At 40.0% G+C, this 21,277-nt stretch overlaps 1 protein-coding gene across 1 annotated transcript in view; it reads right to left on the reverse strand.

Moving 5' to 3' along the window:
* Window positions 1-7,567, reverse strand: part of LOC149226455 (uncharacterized) — a 547,178-nt gene extending 539,611 nt beyond the window's left edge. Inside the window, exon 1 of the mRNA XM_089377496.1 lies at window positions 6,919-7,567. Within this exon, the coding sequence (XP_089233622.1) occupies window positions 6,919-7,255 (337 nt within the window). The 5' untranslated portion in view covers window positions 7,256-7,567. The remainder of the gene's footprint in view (window positions 1-6,918) is intronic.
* Between the last annotated feature and the right edge of the window lie 13,710 nt (window positions 7,568-21,277).

The raw sequence follows: 21,277 nt of genomic DNA on the forward strand, positions 1-21,277 counted from the left end.
ACAAGTAAATCTATTATCTACAGCTTCCTCTTGCCACGAGAAATTTCTAATTTTTGAGCAGGTTGTGGTGGTCTTCTAGGAATCTCCTCCCGCACAATCCCATGACCAGAACCAGAAGGCACATGCCCTCCATGTGAGGATGTACATGGAGGCGACGGCAGCAAAGGAATAAGACTTGGAACTCGAGCACTAGCACTGCTACTGGATGGTGGGGGTGGCATGGCTTCATCTTCATCTCTCATAAGTTCTACTTCCAGTTCTTCAAGATGTATAGTGCCATCCTCCAAATTAGCGTCCTCTAGGTGGTTGTCCCAAATTATATATGTTGGATCCACATAAGCTCGATCACAATAATAACTCAACAACCTCAAGTTGTAGTGCACATAAACAAAGCTTTCTGCCCGGTTTTCATTAAGTCTATTTCTTCTCACATTATGTATGACATTGTAGGTGCTCCAACACCTCTCTGCAGAAGAAGTATTTACAACCTGTGAGAGAACCTTTTTTGCCAATTTTGGCAAAAGTCCCATGCCGCCATATGCTTCCCACCATGTGAGAGCATCAAATCTGTCTCTATCTTCCATTGCATGCAAAGAACCAAACAAACTAGTGCAATTGAAGTATCTGCCTAATTCAGGACAAAGATTAGCACATTCCTCCCTGTCAAGTATCAACTTGTCTAATGCTTGCAAATAACCTGTAGATACCTCTTGATCTGTATGGGGTTTGACCCTAACCCGACCCCCAGGTGCAGGTTGGCCCAACCAAGATGGAGAGTAGTATTTTGGCGTAAGGATATACGCCAAGGCATGTAGTGGAACATTAAGTTTATTCCACCTTGTACACACACAATTGTGAATCAATGGATACAAGTTGGGATCATGTTTCTTGACAATATCTTTTATTTGCCCCAACATGGTATCCATCTGCTCATACACCTCCCCAACCACTCGTTTATCTATATCTGCAAAACGAATCATGTGATAAATGGGCTTGGTGAATTCCAATACTTGCCTCACACGTGCCCAAAACTAACCATCAAGAGCGGTCTCCTCCACCTGTTCAAAACCTTGCTTGTCAGCTGCATTTGTAGCCCTTTCCTTTAATACCTACCAGTGTGGACTTGATACCATGCTAGCCAATGACTCTCTTACCTTCAAAAGGCGCCTGAAGGTGAGGTAATAGCTAGCAAATCTAGTCTTCACAATCTTCAACAACTCCAATCTTGAGTGACTGCGGAAAAGCCCATGGGTATTGCTATGATTTGTAATAAATTTTATCATTTGTTTGCCTCTCTTGTACAAATCACCAATCCATTTGTATTGTTGGTTTTTGTTCTTAATAATATCATGCATCAAAAGGTTCATTGTGTGAACCAACACCCAGACCAAAATATGTTGAGGTATTTATCCTCAATAATTGCTCCCGCTACCTTACAATTAGCAGCATTATCAGTGATGACTTGGATGACATTGTATGGCCCAATACGTTCAATTGTTTCAAGTAATGGTTCTGCAATGTTGATGTCGGTCTTGAACTTCTCTGAGTAATCATATGCTGAAAGAAAGATGGCACCACTAACAGACACAGAAAGAAAACTTATCAATGGCTTGCCTTTTACATTTGTCCATCCATCAGATACAATGGACACCCCATGCTCAATCCAAGAATTTGTCATTTTACTCAAAGAATGTGATATTTTTGTTTTTCGTGATCAAGTCCAACGGTTCTAACCTTGTCATACCCAGGGCTCTTGTATCCTTTAGGGGCATCATTTATGGCAGAAACCATTTCATGCCAATAAGGTGAGCGAAGAACATTGAATGGTATCCCACATGCATAGAGAAACTGGTAAACTTTTGAACCACATCATTCCTACAGCCTTCATCAAGGAAATCTGATATGGTTCTACACCTTAAAGAGATGTTTGGTGACTCTGTGCCTCGATATCCACTGCCATGGGAGGATGATGAAGGAGTTCTTTGAGTTTGTGCATGTTGATGTGATTGTGAGCTTGGTTCAAAGAAACCCTTTGATTTTTTAGATTTGTATTGGGCTTCCTCCTCTTCCCTTATGTATTTGGCTCTATCTGTTGCTGACACACTTGCACAAGTTTTGATTCCTATTTTTTTATCTTCATCCCATGGCCTTTTCCCACAAAGGTGCCTTCTAGCACGGGTGTATGAACCTATGTAAGTTTTGTTGCAATGGGGGCAGTCAAATTTAGTAGTTCCACCCCCTTTCCCTGCTTCAAGCCTAGAAACATATTTCCACAATGGGGTTTGGTCTTGTTTAGTTTTTTGGGCTGAATCATGTTCACTCTCTTCCTCCTCACCAAGGTACTCCTCTTCGGGTTTTCATCAAATCCACTATAACCCACTTCTTCATCCTCTTCTTCATGATCAACCCTCCTTCTTCTACTCTCCAACACCATAATAACCAAAAAAGGAACCAAGAAGAAGAAAATGCCAAGCCATATAACCATGATGTTTGAAATTTGAAGTTTTGAATCTACAAAAAAATGGAGGAATGGGAATGGGAAATAGAGAAAAAAATTATTTATTTATTTAGCAATGAACATACAAAAAAAAAAAAAAAATGCTAGATTAGAGTGTAGATCCTACCTCTTTGGCCTTCAATCCCAAGCTCCAATCTCCCCTTGCAAGCTCCTCAAGCTCCTCCAAGCTCCTCTCTCCAAGCTTCAAACTCTCTCTTGCTCCAAACTCTCTTGCTCCTCTTGCTCTCAATGGATGAAGTGAATAATGGGAGGGGAGAGGGTCTATTTATTTTCCCCCTCCCCTTTCCCTCCCTTTCCTCTCTCCTCTCCCCTTTTCCCTCCCTCCTCTCTCCTCTCTGCCGTCGGCGTCGCCCTCCCTCTCGGTTGTGCGACCTTTTTTTTTTCCGTCAGCCAGGAGCATTTTTCAAAGAAGGAACGCTCGGGAGTGATCACTCCCCAAGCACTCCCCCTCTAAAAAAACACTCCCAAAGCGAACGGGAGCAGTCAAGGAGCGAATGCTCCCGACCGCTCCCTAAAACGCTCTGGCCAAAACCAGGGAGCGTAAATCGCTCCCACGCACTCCCGAAATCGCTCCCACGTGCTCCTGAAATCGCTCCCACACGCTCTCGAGTCGCTCCCGCTCGAAGCACGAATTAGGAGCGGGGACGGGGGGGGCGCTCCCTCACAACCCTGTGTATGACACATGTTTACTTACAGAACCGAAGTCCTCACAGGATCCTCAACGACATGACTCCAGAAAAAGCATTTACAAGAAAGAAGCCATGTGTGGATCACCTTCGAATATCTGGATGTCCTGTATATATTCATAAACCCAAGGACAAGAGAAAGAAGTTGGATCCTACCAGTGTAAAGGGCATCTTTGTTGGGTAGAGCGCTTCATCAAAGGCGTATAGAATCTATATTAAGGAGGATCATTAAATTGAAGTAAGCAAGCATGTCATCTTTGATGAGAGTATAGCTTACAAGAAATCAAAGGATGTTTCGGTTGACTCTTATGAAGAAGAGATACCTATCTTTAAGGATATCTCAAGGGACAATGATGGTCAAAATCCAACATCTGCTCAAGAAGATGTTGAAGGTCCTAGTGAGCCTATACAACAAGTGATTATTCCATAAAATCAAGATTTGAAAAATGCCTACTTGGATGAGAACCACTCTACAAGAAGCAGAAGGACATATGGCATCAGGGAACTTCAGGGAAAGTAAAATTCCAAAGAAGTATTCTAGGTATGCTGCATATATGACAAAGCTTATTGAAGCAGAACCTTCCTCCTATGAAGATGCAGCTAAACATCAAGAGTGGAGGAATGCAATGTAGGAAGAATACTAGTCCATAATGAAGAATGATGTCTAGGAGATTGTCCCTAGGCCAAGTGACAAATCTATAGTCACTTCAAAATGGATTTACAAGATAAAGCACATTGCAGATGGGAGCATTGATAAATACAAAGAAAGGTTTGTAGCAAGAGGCTTCTCACAAAAAGAAGGGATTGATTATGAGGAAACCTTTGCTCCCACAACTAGATATACAACAATAAGATCGCTTGTTTCATTGGCTGCTACTATGGGATGGAACATCCATCAAATGGATGTCAAGATAGCTTTCCTGAATGGGACCATTGATGAGGAGGTTTACATTGAGCAACCTCAAGGATTTGAAATAAATCAAAAGGAGACTTGTGTCTACAAGTTGAAGAAAGCTCTATATGGTTTAAAGCAAGCACCTAGAGCTCAGCATGCAAGAATGGATCCATACTGATTGAGACTTGGCTTTACCAAGAGTACTGCAGATCCTAACCTATATATCAAGGTGGTCCAGGGTGAACCAGTTATCATACTCTTGAATGTGGATGATCTACTAGTCATAGGTGTAGAGCATTGGATTAAGGAATGCAAGAAGCAGTTAGCAGCCGAGTTCGATATGAATGATCTTGGGATTATGCATTATTACTTGGGACTAGAAGTATGGCAGAAGCCAGGTGAGATATATCTTGGTCAAGGTAAATATGTGATCAAGATACTTTAGAAGTTTGGCATGATGGATAGCAAGCCTATGATGACTCTTATGATTACCAATTTAAAGAAGTTGAGGAGTTTAGAGTCTAGTCCAGTGGATCCTACTTGCTACAGACAGTTGATTAGGTCCTTAATGTATCTGGTAAATACGAAAATGGACATTTGTTTTGCAGTGAATGTCCTCAATCAATTTCAGATGGAGCCAAAACATGATCATTGGATTGCAGCCAAGCATATCCTAAGATATTTGTGTGGAACCATACATCACTGCCTCTGGTATACTGGTAATGAAATCCAACTCATGGGATATACAGATTCAGATTGGGGTGGCAGTGAGATAGACGAAAGAAGCACAACAAGTGGATGCTTCAGCTTAGGATCTTCCATGGTCTCATGGATGAGCAAAAAGAAGGATACCGTTGCTTTGAGTAGTCCTGAAGTTGAATATGTTGCTGCAAGTGAAGTATGTCAAGAAGCAGTTTGGCTCAGGAAGTTATTATCAGACTTGTTTGAAGGACCGCTTAGCCCTACACGATACATTGTGATAATGAAATTTGCATAAGATTAATGGAAGACCTGGTGTTTCATGCTAGGACAAAGCATATAAATAATAAGTACCACTATGTCAGAAGCTTGGTATGAGATGGGGTCATGGAGCTACACTATCTACCTACATATGAACAGGTAGCAGACATACTGACTAAAGCATTACCAAACAAGAAGCTTGAGTACCTGAGAGGTAAGCTTGGTTTGGTGGACATCTCCTCCCTAATTGAGAGGGAGTGATGTCGGATAGTTCTTGTCTTTATGGGTCATGCACTAGATCAGTACTAACAGCCATAAGTCCTAGTGAAGAACATAAAGAAAGAATGGAGTCTGGAGGATTGGATAAGCATCTTAGATTGGGACTTCTTATGGATTGTAGAATCCAGGAAAATAAGTTGTTGACCGATACTCTTTGAGGATGAGGTAGGGCATCCAAGATAAGAGTAGTTGAAGAGGATTGATATTCTTTGAGAATTCAGGTTTGAAAATCCAAGATAAGGTGCATCTTGGACCCATGTTGATAAAATTGCCAATTTTTCGGCGATGTGCCGACGAATAGCAAATTTTTTGGCCGGAAAAAATAGCGATTTATTTCTTTAGCGATTTTTCTCGGTTTTTCCCAATTTTGAAAAAATGAATATATAATGTATTTTTAATGTTTGCTGATTTTTTTGCCGATTTTTCCAAGATGATGTTTTCTAGACCCTTGTCGATTTTTTGCCAATGCCAATTTTTTCAACACTATCTAGGACGAGATATCCTAGAAATGATTATCAAAACATTGCCTCTCAAGAAGGCAAGGCAGTTGTATCCCTTGTTGAGTCAAGGTTAGAGGGCACCCTAGTTAGATTGAAGAGCATACTAGTCCTGTAGATCAATCAGTTATTGCTAACATTGCCGGGCATTTGGGTGCTTCTTTGCCAGCAGGTCGCCAATTAAAATCTCCCTAGGTTAGGGGAACTAGTCTACACTGACAGGTTTACTAGCACAAATGTGGGAACTATCCCTTGGGTTTCCCCATGAGGTTCTTCTTCCAAGAAAAACAATATCATCCCAGATTATTTGGGACCTTCCCCAACAAATACACACGTTTAAAATTGTACTGATTTATTTCAATTTTCTCAATGCCTTCAAGAGCTAGTTACCATCAGATGATAGCTTTGAGGATAAAACCATTTAAAGTTTTACTGATTTATATCATTTTTCTCCATAAACCCTTTATAGTTTTATTGATTATTTCAACTTTGTTGATGTCCTGGAAGACTAGATACCAGCAGATGATAAAGTTTTACTTATTTATATCAATTTTCTCAATGAATAACTTTTCCTGTTCAGTTGTGGGCTAACTTCAACTTGTAAATACCAAATAAAACCAATAGGTTTCTAATTCAACGGTGAAGGTAATGGCTTGTCAAGCTATCTAGCAGAGTTCAATTTCCTAGAGATACGAATAATCAGTTTAGACCAGGTTCAAGTCTTGTGTAATTTTGCCAGAAAACTAACCAACGGTTTGACCTGCCCTCACTCGTGAATGAAGATGGACCATCAAATACACGCCGCCTGTGTTGCCTGATGTATTCGGGCCAATTGTAATGATTCTGGAGTTTAAAAGAAGCAATTATTTTTAAAACTCAAAAAAATGCCATTGTAATCCAACTCATGAGAAAAGCAATCAGTATAAAACAGTATGCCTTTTCGGTTTCTTCAAAGCAAGTCTGTAAGAGCTAAAACTTCCTTTATTGCCCCTTGACCCATTCTACATAAAATGAGAATTGAACAAACCCCACGCACACAGCTCCAAAGGAATCAAAGCAAAACCTCGAGGACTGGCTCAGTACCTGGGTAATGGGGTTTAGGCCATGGAAAAGGAGAAGACTCCGCAGCTGCAGATGGATCTTCCAAAGTCCTGAACATAATCACATCTTCGGCCTTCTTAGCTAGTCCTGGAAAGCCGACATCCTTGGCCCAGTAAATCCCTTTCTGTATAAATTCCTTGTCCTTCTGTAAAATCTTCCAAAATGATGTCCTTGGCTGCTTTTTGGTTTTGCCCACAGAGGGGAAACTGATTGAGGGAAAAATGCTTTGTTTTCCGTTTGCGTGTGCTAAAACCGGATTGTGGGCTGATAAAGTGTTGCAGAGCAATCCGAAACTACCCCCTGACGACATTGTGTGCATTTGGGTATGATGCCTGCTACTATTGAGGTATCGTGGTGTAGAGAGAGATCATCTCCAGAGTTGGGGGTGGTGGAATGGAGTTGGGTTTGTGGACAGTTTTACAGAGGAGTTGGAATTTTGCACCTGGAAAATGGGAACTGCATTGGTTTTAAAAGAACATCTGGTGGATTTTGTGTTTGTGGTAGGGACGAGTCATCAAATTGTAAACGTGTGGCTGCTGAGGCTGCTGAGGCATTTAAAGGCTTTCTTGTCTTATGTCCTGTAGCCTGATACTGAGGCTGTCGATAACTGCCTCATGTTTGTTGAACTTTGAGTAGGAGTTTTCTAACATATTTAGACATTTGGTGTGTAGGTAGAAGGAAAACTAGCTTAAAATATTAATCCGACAGGGTGGAGAGATTTGACAACACTGGAAATAACCATGTAATTTTATTCTGTAAATAAACTAGTGTGTTTTTTTAAAATAAAATATTTGCAAAAAAATTATATAAATTTTCATAAGTAAAATTTGTATATATGGAAAAATTATTTAAATTAAAATTGATATTTTTTTCCAAATACTTATCTAAAATAAAATAATTTTTGTGATTATTATGTAACATAGTTTCTGTTATGTAGATTGAAAGGGAGTTATGTAGATTGAAAGGGAGTCAGAGTAATTTAGATTTTTTTAAATATTGATAAAATAGTAATTTCAGATCTTGATTGAGCACTCTGTTTATATGTTCTTTATACTTTTACTACATTGAATCTATCTATCTATCCTATAATTTGTATTTCTTGTGTTTTAATTGCACTGAATTTATCTATCTTATAATGTGTATGTTTGTTATTTAAAATTTACTATTTTATTATTTGTATGTTTGTTAGTCTAATAGATAGTTTGAAAATTTTACGTAGTTTATTGTGATTTTGGAATAAAGTAAACTAAAAATTTATACCACGATTGCAATTCTTATAATATTATATTTATAAAAATGTTTACATGAATATTTTTTATTTGAATATATATGTATTATAATAATTTTATTTATTTGTTTGTTTAAATTAGTTGGTGTGTGTGGTGTTTAATTTTTCAAGTGTTTTGTATTTAAATTTGTATAGGGAAGGATTAAGGATGAAAACTTGTTATGGAGATAAAAATTGCTTTATAAAGTTTTTAAGTTTGATCTAGCCTAGCATAATCTTGATGGCAGCGTTTTTTACTTGGACAGATGGTTCTTCCATCTAATGTTAAAAGTGACTTCAACCTAAACTCATTCAAAAATTAAAAATAAATAAAATAGAAATTCTATTTATTTAAATAATATTATTTTCCTTTTTTTATTTTAAAGAAAAATTAATATAAGAGCATTATTTTGCCCAAAAAAATCATCAAAAGTAGTTTATCACTGGACCCTTGTATTACACAAACATCTCAAACCCTCGTTGGGAGCAGTAAGTGTTAAGAGCAATGAGCCTTGGGAGCAGTGAATGTTGAGAGCATTGAGCAGCAAGAGCTGTGGGCAATGAGAGCAGCCAAACAAGAGCATTGAGAATAGCAATTGTGTTGAGAGCAGTGAGCAGTGTCAACCGAGTTTTCTATTTTGGAGCAAGGGAAGCAAACAAGCAAACAGACAGAAGCAGAGACAGGAACAAGACATCAAACAGCTAGTGGGACCAAAGAACCCTCAAAGGGACCCAGTCTTTGTAGGGGAGGTTTTCTCCTCTTTCTTTTCCCTTTCTTATGATTTAAGTTGTGTTTATCTCATTTAAACTGGCACAAATTAATTGTGATCAATATAAAACTAAAGCAAAACACAATAAAACAAATATGATGGTTAATCTGGAGGACCCAAAGGAAAGGTTGCCACTGTTGAGAGAGGAGTCCAACATAGAGGAGACACAAATACCACTCCTTAACATAGCAGGAAACAAATTTGCAAACTATTCGATTACTATGGAGGGGGTAGGGTACAGCGGTGGTTTGCAATCTCAAGTGAAGAGTTCACTGTCATTACTAAACCTTGTGCATCAAGTAGGTGGGAGCTCTTATTGGAAACCCCACCTTCAACTTGTTAATGGACCTTCATTTCCTCACCCTACCATAGATTCAACGGGATCATGGGCTTCTTCTATGGCAAATTTTCTTCAGAAGGGCACCTACAACGCAGACGAGAGATTGGTTTTTGTAAATGCAAAACATTATAAGGGGATTTTTAAGGCCTAGGCAGATCCGGAAACTAAGGCATACACTTAAGAAAAAAATTGCAATGATCCTGCCGAAAGTAAACAGCGTATCTAGCAAGGCCTCTCAAACCAGTGTAGGGCAAAGAGAAGCGAGTAAGGGTCTCAAATCAAGTATGAACAGAACAAAGGGTTTTGTAGCAAACAAAGAAGATAAAAAAACAAATAAGCATGACAACAAAGGCGTATATAGTCCCACATCAACACCATTAATGTGGTCATCAGGACTATATGTGGAAGAGCTCATGAGCATGAAAAGGAGACTCGAAATTTTAGAAGCGAAAAGGTGGTATGAAGGCAACAAAGTAAATGAAATTGTGAAGTTCAAGGGCAGATTAGAGAGGGAAAACAAAGCTTTTAAGGAACAAATCACAAACATGCAGGGTAAAATTGAAAAAGGGCAGCAAGAAGTGGCTGCCTTGAAACAAGAATTGGAGCATATAAGGTAACCAACCTTGAGAAGTCAGAATTGATAAAAGAAGAGGACACAACACAAATAAAGGAGATTCAATTAGCATTGGTCGAACTGGAAACTAAAGAAAATCAACTAAAAGATTGGATAAAAGAGGCTAAAAGATTGTCGCAAGTTGTAAGGGGGTCATCAAACAATAAAAAAGGAATCATTGAGAAGCAAATCAAAATTCAAATAAAAGAAGAACAAGACAAGCAAGGTAAGGCTACAAATATCATTATCAAAGGGTTGAGGGACTACAAGGAAAATGAAAGGACCGACATCTTAGCAAGGGACTTCCTTAAAGATCAATTGAAGTGGATAGGGTGTATTCATCAAACCAGCAGGATTAGAAAGGAGGTCGAAGGGTGAAGAGATAAACATGTAAGAGTTATCTTGAGGAATATAGAAGATAAGAATATGAGCCTTATAAATAGAGGATTACTTCGAGGCACATGCATCTACTTAGATGAGGACTTAACTCTTGCTCGACAAGATCAACAAAGAAAGGAGTGGAAAAAAGTGAAAGCAACAAGAAATGAGGGGAAATGGGCATGGTTTAAGAACAAGAAAGCTCAAATCAGTGATTGGTTCCCAAATAAGAAATAGGAAATAGGGGCCCCACTGGACTGCTTACAAGTAGTAAGTTGGAATTGCAGAGGTTATCCATGGAGAAGAGGTTTGCGGTTGGGGCCCATAGCAGAGGGGAAGGATATTATCATTCTTGTAGAAACACATGAACATGATGGATGCAAGGTTCCAGATTTTGAGGGTTACAAGAAGATTTCAGTTTGGAACAAAGGAAATGAGACAAGTAAAGGACACGGGGGAGTCACAGTGCTAATAAATGAAAAATGGGGTGGAATTGTAAAGGTAGAAAAAGAGGATCTAAATAAACAATACATTATACATTTGGCTACAAATAACAGAGAAGGAGATTACTTTTAGGTTGGCGGCTTGTTACTTTGCCCCCAAAAAACTCAAAGAGCTATAACAGAAGAAATTTAGACAATGAAGACTCATATGCCTCATTAAAGAGAGATATATATTTATTCGGACCTCTTGGGGAAATATTGTTAATAGGTGATCTTAACGCAAGGATAGTGAACAATTGATCCCTTCAGTTGAGCAATGAAGAAAGAGGAGAAAACAATCCCCTATGGTTGGAAGAGGGGGGTAGTCAACCTTAGGAAAGGGATTCGAAAGATGAAAATGGGGGTGTGATGCACTTTGGGGCAGAATTATTAGGGCTCTGTAGTTTGTTTGGCATGGTTATTTGCAATGGAATGAGAAGGTGGCTAGATTCATGAGGTATCACATGCAAAACTTACAATGGTCAAAGTGTGGTAGATTATTTAATATGCTCTCAAAGTTTCACCTCTAGACTACTGAAGTTCGATATTGGGGACTATCCTATCGAAATAAAATCTGACCATGCCCCTCTATTTGTTAAGATGGATTTTTCCCATAGTAGGCCACACAATAGACAAACTCTTGGAATACAAAAGAAATCTCTCTACAAAGGAAAAATCCTCATAAATCAGGAAAACAGGGAAAGGTTTAGTGTTTCTCTTAAGCAACAATTTCAGACTATAGAGCATGGAGTGGCATATAAGACAACCAATGAGGCGGGTTGTCATGTTCATTGCAGTTTGTTGATCCCAGCAATTCATAGGGCCTTAAATGCATGCAAAAGGTCTCGCCCCAAGAAGGGAATTGCAAGTACTTTTCCAACAAATCCATGATATTATGAAGAATGCAAGGCAGCTAGGAGGCCTCTAAAAAAAAGAAAGTGGAGCAAAGAAAACAAGAAGAAATATGAAAAATGAGTATAATAAAATATATATGTGTGTAAATGGAAGAAGAAAAGAGTTAATCTCTCTTGGAAAGCACAACCCCAAGGGATTTTGGAAAGAGCTACAACAAAGGAGAAATTAGACGGAAAACAATATTACAGGTGCCCAATGGTTGGAGTATGTGAGGCTCCTTTATGAGCGGGGGTACAAGAAAGATACTCCCCCAACAGTGAACACTTCAGTGGAACTATTCATAGAGGATGATATCAAGCAGGGAATAAAGAATTTAGAAAGCGATAAAGCAAAGGACATATACGGGCTTAAAGTTGAATTCCTAAAATGGGGAGTTGAGCTCCTTGCTCCTCATTTAAAAGGAATTTTCAATGAGATCATCGAGGATGACTTTACAGGAGAGTGGATTACTAGTGTGGTTATTCCTCTCTTTAAGAGTGGAGATATCAATAACCCCTCTAACTACCGCACTATTATGGGCAACCCCCTCATGGGCAAGCTTTTTGGGAGCATGATAAAGCGAAGAATCAATAGTTGGGTAGAAAGTAAGGGAAAAAGGGCAAAAGGACAAGCAAGCTTTAGACCCAGACACTTTACCATTGACCATTATGTCACCCTTAGACATTGATAGAGAGAGTTTGGGACAAGTAAGGTGAAACAACTTATTGTTGTTTTATGGACTTCAAGAAAGCCTTGACATGGTGCTTAGAGACAAACTATGGAACAGGATGGAAGAGTAGGGTATCCCAGATGAGTACAGTGCAACGATTCATAGACTTTATGAGAAGGTTAGAGCTAAAATTAGAACAAGAGAAGGAATGTCTGAATGTTTTGGTAGCAATATTGGTGTTAAACAAGGGTGTCCTTTATCCCCCACTTTATTCGGTTCATATATTGATAAGTTGGAAGCTTGGTTAAGCAAAACGGATGGAGAAGGGGTTCATCTAGTAAGCGATGTGGTAAAGTTGCTTCTTTACGCAGATGATCTTATCCTAATCTCAAAAAAAATGCATGGATTGAGAGAACACTTAAAGGCCTTAGAACACTTTAGTCGAGAGGTTGGGACACAAGTGAACACTAACAAGATCAAAATCATGATTTTCTCTTTAAGTAGAAAAGATAAACGAAACACTTTTTTCCGAAGGTAGTCCTTTGGAGATAGTCAAGGAATACAAATATCTTGGGATTGAATTCCACTAAAAGCTCAACTAGGAGACTTGTAGGATGAAAAGAATTCAGGGAGGATGGAGAGCCTTAGACTTACTCCAAAATAGGTGTAGAGAAGCTTAACTTTTGGATTGGAAAACCAAGAAAACCCTTTTTGTTTTGTTGGTTACGTTGATTGTTCTCTACGATTGTGAAGTCTGGGGAAGTAGCATGTCAACTTGCAACTGGAGGCAGATAGAAAGAATACAAAAACAACTAATTACTAGCAATCTCAAAGTTAAAGCCACAATCCCATACGAAATCCTTTTAGCTGAAGCTTTTCCATTGGATGCAATAGTGATAACCAAGTTAATAAGCTACTTAAATAAGACTAGACACATGGATAATCTGATCCAGGTGGATATTGGTGGCCACCTGCCAAGTCCACCTGGACCCCCACCATTGTCTTTCTCAGCATTTTCAGTTTCCTTAATTGTAGCACAACTTACTATTTTTAGCAGTTTTTTGGGTACTGAACTTCCGGAGCCGTTTTGAGGCCCTAAACGACGTTTTTTGGGGAATCCGGGGGCAACACGAGTCCATGGAATGGACTGGTGTTGCCTATTCCAACAATGATAGTGCTCGGATAGATCTTTCTAATGAGCTATTGTACGCGTCAAACGGAGATCATATGCCAAAGTTACGACCCCGGGAAGTTGATGTACCAACTTACCCCCAAACGGGGCCCACAGTTTGGCGTTTCATCTCCTAGGGTTAGGTTTTGGAATGTTAAGGGTTTTTCCATTGTTTCTCAACAATAAATAGGCCTTCGAGCCTCATTGTAACACAGTTCAGAGGCATGTAGCCATCACATCTCTTCTCAGAGATAAGCTACCATCGCCCTAGCTAGTTCATTTCCATTTCTGTTTGTAAGCATATTTCAGTATTTTCCATTAATGAAACGAAGTATTATTTCCGCTGCATCTTTGTGTATATGGTTATCTCTGTAATTTGTTGCGTTCCTGTTTAAATCCGGATCAGTGGTATCAGAGCGGTCTGCTTTTTCTCTGTTTTTCTTTGCATGTCCCCAACAAGGTCGGGATATAAGGAGTTAGGGCTTGAACTGGTTGAACCTTTGCAAGACCAGCCTCGCAAATCCCGATGGCCTCCCATGGCGGACGAGAAGAAAGACGAGGGGGCAGGAGATCCCATCAAAATCTTGCTCGAAGAAGCGCTCGAGCGACAACGGAACGCGATGATGGACAGCTTTGCGCAGATCCTTCAGCGGCTACCCAGAAGCGATGCATCGGCTTCCAGCAGCTCCTCTGGAAACGCCACACCCTTTAAGGTACAAGTTAATTTTGAAATCCCCATATTCGAGGGTCAGATAGACGCCGATGCCGTAGATAAATGGTTAAATCTGCTAGAGGGTTATTTTTCTGTTCATGAATTTTCGAGTCGGGAAAAGATTGTTTTTGCTCTTCTCAAAGCAGCCACCCACGTCAAGGACTGGTGGGAAACCTACTGCGAGCAGAAGGATGAAAGTACTGGCTCACTATTTTCAGCCGCACCCACCTGGGATTCGTTCCGGGATGCCATCAAGGAGCAGTACTACCCTGTCGGAAGCTATGAGGATGAATACATAAAGTGGACCACGCTGCGACAGGGAAGGGACCAAGACGTGCCGGAGTTCACCAATCTTTTCCATACCCTTCGCACAAAGTTGGGTATCAAGGATTCAGAGCAACATTTGATACTCAAATACTGTGGCTGCCTGCACAAGTACATCCAGGAAGAAATACAGTTCCTAAACATCCCCTCGCTCGGTGCAACATACCGGTATGCCGTCAAGGTCGAGCAGAAGTTTAAACAAAAGAAGCGAGACTTTGGATCTGCAAATCCAAAGCAGGGGAAAGGTGCCCCTAAACCACAGAACAAAGGACAAAGCCAAGGCGGGACAGCCCAAGACAACCAGTCGAAGCTGCAAGCAAAGAGCAACGCCGTGAAGCCGAGAAAGGACACTGGAAAATGGTGCGAGTTCCATAAGAGCTCCACTCACAACACAAGTGAGTGTCGGGCCAAGCAGTCACTGGTGGCTGAGCTAAAGGTTTCAGAATCAGATGCATGTTCCAACTCTGAGTCAGAACCTGATAAGGGGTATGAAAAAGGGAAGCAGATCATTGATGCGGATCCCAGCACCACTGTTGCTACCGCAAAGATCCAGAAAAATGAACCCGAAGATCCAGAGGAGGAGGAGCGTCTCTTCCACTCCCAGATGTGGGTAAAGGGCTCCCCGATACAGTTCATTGTTGATAGCGGGAGTCAAAAGAACCTCATTTCGGCAGAGGTCGTGAAGCGGTTGGGCTTACCGACCACAGCACATCCACAACCATACACCATTGGGTGGCTTCACCAAGGGCGAGATCTCCGCGTGAGCCAGCAGTGTCGCCTTCCATACAACATCAAGCCCTTCACGGATGAGGTATTGTGTGACATTGCTCCCCTTGAAGTTTGTGATGTATTACTAGGACAACCATACTTGTGGAAGCGACATGCTGTGTATGAATCAAGGCCCCGTGCTGTTATTATTACATTGGGAAATAAGTTGTTCAGGATACCAGAGGTAGCACCACCTGCCGCCATCTCTTTGATTACTGCAAAACAATGCAGTAAGATCATTTCCAAAACCAGGAAATTTGTTTTCCTGATGATACGCCCTCAAGGGAAGAAGAAGACAGTGGTCGCAGCTTTCTAGGTCTTGCCAACTTCTACCGCAGGTTTGTGTTGGGATTTTCTCATATTTCTTGGCCCTTGAGTCAAGTCACCAAGGGCGGGGCGAAAGCAAAATTATTTTGGTCTGAATCTCAACAGAAGGCATTCAGGGAGTTGAAGGATCGCCTCTGCACGACACCAGTGCTCGCGTTACCAGATTTACAACAACCATTTGAGGTCGAGACAGATGCCTCTGACTATGCTATTGGGGCAGTCCTTACTCAACATGGACATCCAGTGGCATATCACAGTGAAACACTTTCAGACACAGTCCGGAAGTACCCCACTTATGATAAAGAGATGTATTCCATTGTACAGGCCTGCCGACAATGGAAGCATTACATTTTGGGGAAGGAAACGGTCATCCACACAGACCACCGACCTCTGCAGTTCATACAGACCCAAGGGAAATTGCAGAATGATCGCCATCAGAAGTGGTCTACATACCTGCAACAGTTTCACTTGAATATCAAGTATAAAAAGGGCAGCACCAATAATGTTGCAGATTGCCTCAGTCGACCACCGATCATGGCGCTAACCACCGTGCTCAACTCTTGCGGGCACGAGACTTCTGATTGGCCACTTCTCTACAAAAGCGACCCAGAATTCGGCCACACATACCAGACACTCTTGGAGGGTCGGCAGGTTGCAGATTTTCACCTCCAGGATGCCCTATTATGCCACCTCGGTCACCTTTGTGTTCCTTCAAGCGAGCGTGCCAAGATGATTTGGGAAGCACACTACAGTCGGGCTGCTGGGCATTTCGGGGTCGAGAAAACAGTGGCAGTACTGCAAAACTATTTCTATTGGCTGAATCTTCGACAGGATGTTGGGAAGTACATCCGATCATGTACTGCCTGTGCCATTGCCAAACCGACCATTAAGAAGCAAGGCCTCTATACCCCGTTGCCTACCCCTAGTCGACCTTGGGAATCCATCTCCATGGATTACATGTCAGGCCTTCCTTCCACTAAGCATGGAAATGACTGTGTTTTTGTGGTCGTCGACAGGTTCTCAAAGATGGCCATTATGATGGCCTGCAAGAAGAATATCACAGCAGAAGCCACTGCTAAACTTTTCTTTGAACGAGTGTGGGTGCACTTTGGGATCCCACAGTCTATCATCTCAGATTGGGACAATCGGTTTCTCAGCACCTTTTGGTCCAGTCTCTGGTCAATGCTAGACACCAAACTCACGAAGTCCACAGCCTTCCATCCTCAAACTGATGGCCAGACAGAGGTTGTCAATAGGATGATTGTGCACATTCTGCGCATGTATAACTCAAAGCATCCACGCACATGGGACGAGAGCCTCCCCTACATTCAGCACAGCTACAACCGAGCTCTTCACAGCTCCACTGGCCATAGCCCTTTTCAGGTGGGTTTGGGATTCCAGCCACTATGCCCCATTGATGTGGCCATGCCACTTGCAGCTACTCACATGAATTCAGCTCATGTCCAGTCCGAAACAGATAAGGCCACCAGCTTCATTGAGCGCATCCAACATATTCGCCAGCAGGTCCATGACATTCTTGAGAAATCAAATGCCAAGTACAAGCAGCGACATGATCAACATCGGGTGCCACACAAGTTTCAGGTGGGCGACAAAGTCTGGTTGCATTTGCAAAAGGAACGCCTTACTGGAGCCTATCGGAAATTGAGACCACTCCGATATGGTCCTTACACCATTACTAAGGCTATGGGAGACAATGCATTTGAGCTCAGCATTCCCCCATTCCTTGGCCCGCACCCAGTATTCAATGTGGACCGCCTTCGGCCATACTTTCCACCATTGCTAGACACATCCGACATTGCAGAACAGCTCAAACCCACAGAATTAAATCCAGATTGCATGGAACAAGCTGCAACTGATCGGATCATGGACACACAGATCAAGAACACTTGCCAACAGAATATCCAACTGTATCGAGTTGTCAAAGCGGGCCAACTCCTTCAGCAGGGCAAGTGGCTCACTAGGGAACAAGTTCAGCAGAAGTTTCCTCATCTCATGGAGGAGCTCAACGCAATGGGGACCATTGCTTCCTAAGGGGGGAGGAATGATCCAAGTGGATATTGGTGGCCACCTGCCAAGTCCACCTGGACCCCCACCATTATCTTTCTCAGCATTTTCAGTTTCCTTAATTGTAGCACAACTTACTATTTTTAGCAGTTTTTTGGGTCCTGAACTTCCGGAGCCGTTTTGAGGCCCTAAACGACGTTTTTTGGGGAATCCGGGGGCAACACGAGTCCATGGAATGGACTGGTATAGTGCTCGGATAGATCTTTCTAATGAGCTATTGTACGCGTCAAACGGAGATCATATGCCAAAGTTACGACCCCGGGAAGTTGATGTACCAACTTACCCCCAAACGGGGCCCACAGTTTGGCGTTTCATCTCCTAGGGTTAGGTTTTGGAATGTTAAGGGTTTTTCCATTGTTTCTCAACAATAAATAGGCCTTCGAGCCTCATTGTAACACAGTTCAGAGGCATGTAGCCATCACATCTCTTCTCAGAGATAAGCTACCATCGCCCTAGCTAGTTCATTTCCATTTCTGTTTGTAAGCATATTTCAGTATTTTCCATTAATGAAACGAAGTATTATTTCCGCTGCATCTTTGTGTATATGGTTATCTCTGTAATTTGTTGCGTTCCTGTTTAAATCCGGATCATAATCAGTGTTGGCCCAATATAGTTATAGAAGAGGGATTAGATCGTAGGAATAAAACTTGGATGAAGCAAAACAAAAAGCGGTTGAGTAAGTGGAATATCAAGCTGCGTGAATTCCCTAGCACCAACAAAGAGAAAAAAAAAAAAAATTGTGATGGAAAAATTTAGGACTCCCATGTGGACCAATCACAATGGACATAAAAAAACATTTGACATCAAAGATTTCAATCCAACTTGTGGCCATGGTGAGAAAACATATTTAGGAGTAGTTATTAAAGGAAAAACAATGGTGCTAGTGGCACGGTTGAGGACATAGTCACATCACCTTAGATGTGAGATTGGTAGATGGAAGATCTCCAAGGAAGTTTGGAAGAGAGAACTTGCATTTTTTGCTATAAGGGTGTGGTGGAGACAGAATGACACTTTGTCATGGAGTGTGCAACATATAAGGATATTTGCATTCAATATGAAAACAATCTAAAGGTTGACAACATGCACCATCTATTTGACAAAGATAAGATCAATCATATTTCTACGCTTCTAGTCAAGATTCATAGCAGAAGATTTGACATTGAAAGGAATATGAAAATGAGTTAAGGTTGTTATTCTCTGGGTCCCTTAGGCTGCTCAGCCTCGTGGACGTCACTAAAACCACTCATTCATTAATTCATAGAGTTTCTTCTATCATCGTCGCTAAAACCTCGTCATGTATGTGTATTTCAAGTTTTACATCAAACTAAAGAGTTAAAAGCACGAATCAATTAGGACATAGCAGGCGAAAGGTGAGTCCATTTTTCATGGTTCATTTTAAACCAAGTATGATAAATATAGTTCATAATTAAAAAAAAAAAAAAAAAAAATAAATAAATAAATAAATAAATAAAATAAAATAAATAAATTTAATAATAAACAAATGATATTTTAAATTTTCATAAATGTTTATTAAATGAAATAATATTTTTGGGTTTGGAGTATGTTTTAAAATTGTTTTTGGTTGGTTAAGAGTTTTTTTTCTCGAACATGTTAACAACCCAAGACCTAGAGACATATGGGAAGAGTGAAAGCTTGCTACCTTACAGACAATTAGCTGGTAATTCCAAGTGGCGTGGTTTCTTTAAATAACAATGATGAATCAGTCAGCATTCATAGATAGGAGTCAGTAATCACTCTCCTCATTGTTGATTTGAAAACTGAATTATGATAAATTTACTATGGCAGCGTCTAACTTATAGACCAAATATCATTTTTCACCAGAATTCACCAAAATCAGACAATACAATTTCAAGATTTTTTGTTGTTTAAAATACATTTTTGAATGCATAAATGGATTCAACACCCTAAAAAACCTTAGGGCACTCAATTCACACAGATTAAACAATTTAAACTCAAGTTTTTAAAAACTTCTGTCAGATTTGGATTAAAATTAACCATAAAAAATGTTGTGAAAAAAGCCACTTCATCTATAAATTAGACTAAGCCAATTTACTATTGTTAAAACAAAAAACAAAAAAATCAAACAAACTTTATATATAAATATAAATTTGGAAAAATATATAACATAAAATTAATGCAGTTAAATTTTGAAACATACCTCTTATAATATAAACTTAAAATAATTAAAAGGCATAGCATGATCCTGATTTGGTTGTTGGTATACATTTTAACTCTTATTTGACTCTGTGGGTCTTATCGCTCCTTTCTAATAATAAAATTACAATTACAATTTTAAATATAAATATAAATTTCTAATTTATATTCATTTAAAAAATTTAAAAAAATTTACACGTATTATTTTTACATATATTAAGATATAGTTATCATAATATTTAATATTGTTAAATTTATATTTTTTATATAAAAATGCATATTAACGGTTTCTTTTTTCATAAATAAAGGTATTGAATCCTAATATGCTTATGGGTGATCGCATGGTGCATATGGAGGTTGTTACTCTTCGACAAAATCTTTCTCTAGGCAACCTTACTCAACAAGCACCTGCAAATTTGTCTCAATCTTGACATTGCATATGTTGTTGATAATGGTTATTTTTATTTGACGCTGGACAATTCATGTAATAACATGTCCTTGCTACTAGTATGTTTTGCTATTGTTATGTCATGGGATGTTATGCTTAGTTTTTGTATTTGGATTAACTATGGTGATGTACTTCCTGTTATAAGGATTGTCGAACTTGTTATTTGTTGCCTTTGGTCTAGTTTCCTACTAGGCAGGCCAAGACAAGACAAGTTTTTGATACCCTATATGCATTGTACTATTTTCAATATTAATATAGAACCTTGAGCTTACAAAAAACTTGAACCGTAATATATGAATCACAATAGAATCTCATCATATGAATCCCCAACTTGTGGATACGATGGATGATGTGTCTGTTCCAGGCAAGGGGGAAGCCAGAGCAAAACAATAGGTTAAAATGATTGGCAAGATAGGACTCAAGGGGCTTATTTCCATGCTTTAGGAATTTCGAATGAAGGCCTTCTTCGTCAACAACTCTGCTAGAGTTCAAAGCTCTGGCTCACTAGTGTAAAGCCATGGGTAAGCCATTTTAAAATCTTTGGTTGTCCATTTTATATCCATGTACCTACAAAAAGAAGGACAAAGTTGGAGCCCTCCATGTAATGTACCCACTTTTTGCATTACCTTGTGATGGAACTAGGAGAGATTTTCAGAGCTTATGTCAGTCAGGTCACATGAGTTGGATTGCATTATTGATGAGTTCAGAGGGTTTTGAGGAGTTTTGCAGGGTCCAACTGGGATCACTTGTCATTTTTCATTATCATGACCGATTCCGCATAGTTCAATCTTGCTTTTGTTGCATTCCAATGATTCCCATAAAATGAAGTTATTAGCATGCATATTTTAATTAATTACGCTTATGGTCTTATTTTAGGTTGATTACTTGGAGAAACACCTTAGTGTAATATCTCGTTG

This window comes from Pinus tabuliformis, chromosome J (genome assembly GCF_031772625.1).
Source record: "Pinus tabuliformis cultivar Carrire ecotype Pingquan chromosome J, CPIR1, whole genome shotgun sequence".
Classification (NCBI taxonomy): Eukaryota; Viridiplantae; Streptophyta; class Pinopsida; order Pinales; family Pinaceae; genus Pinus; species Pinus tabuliformis.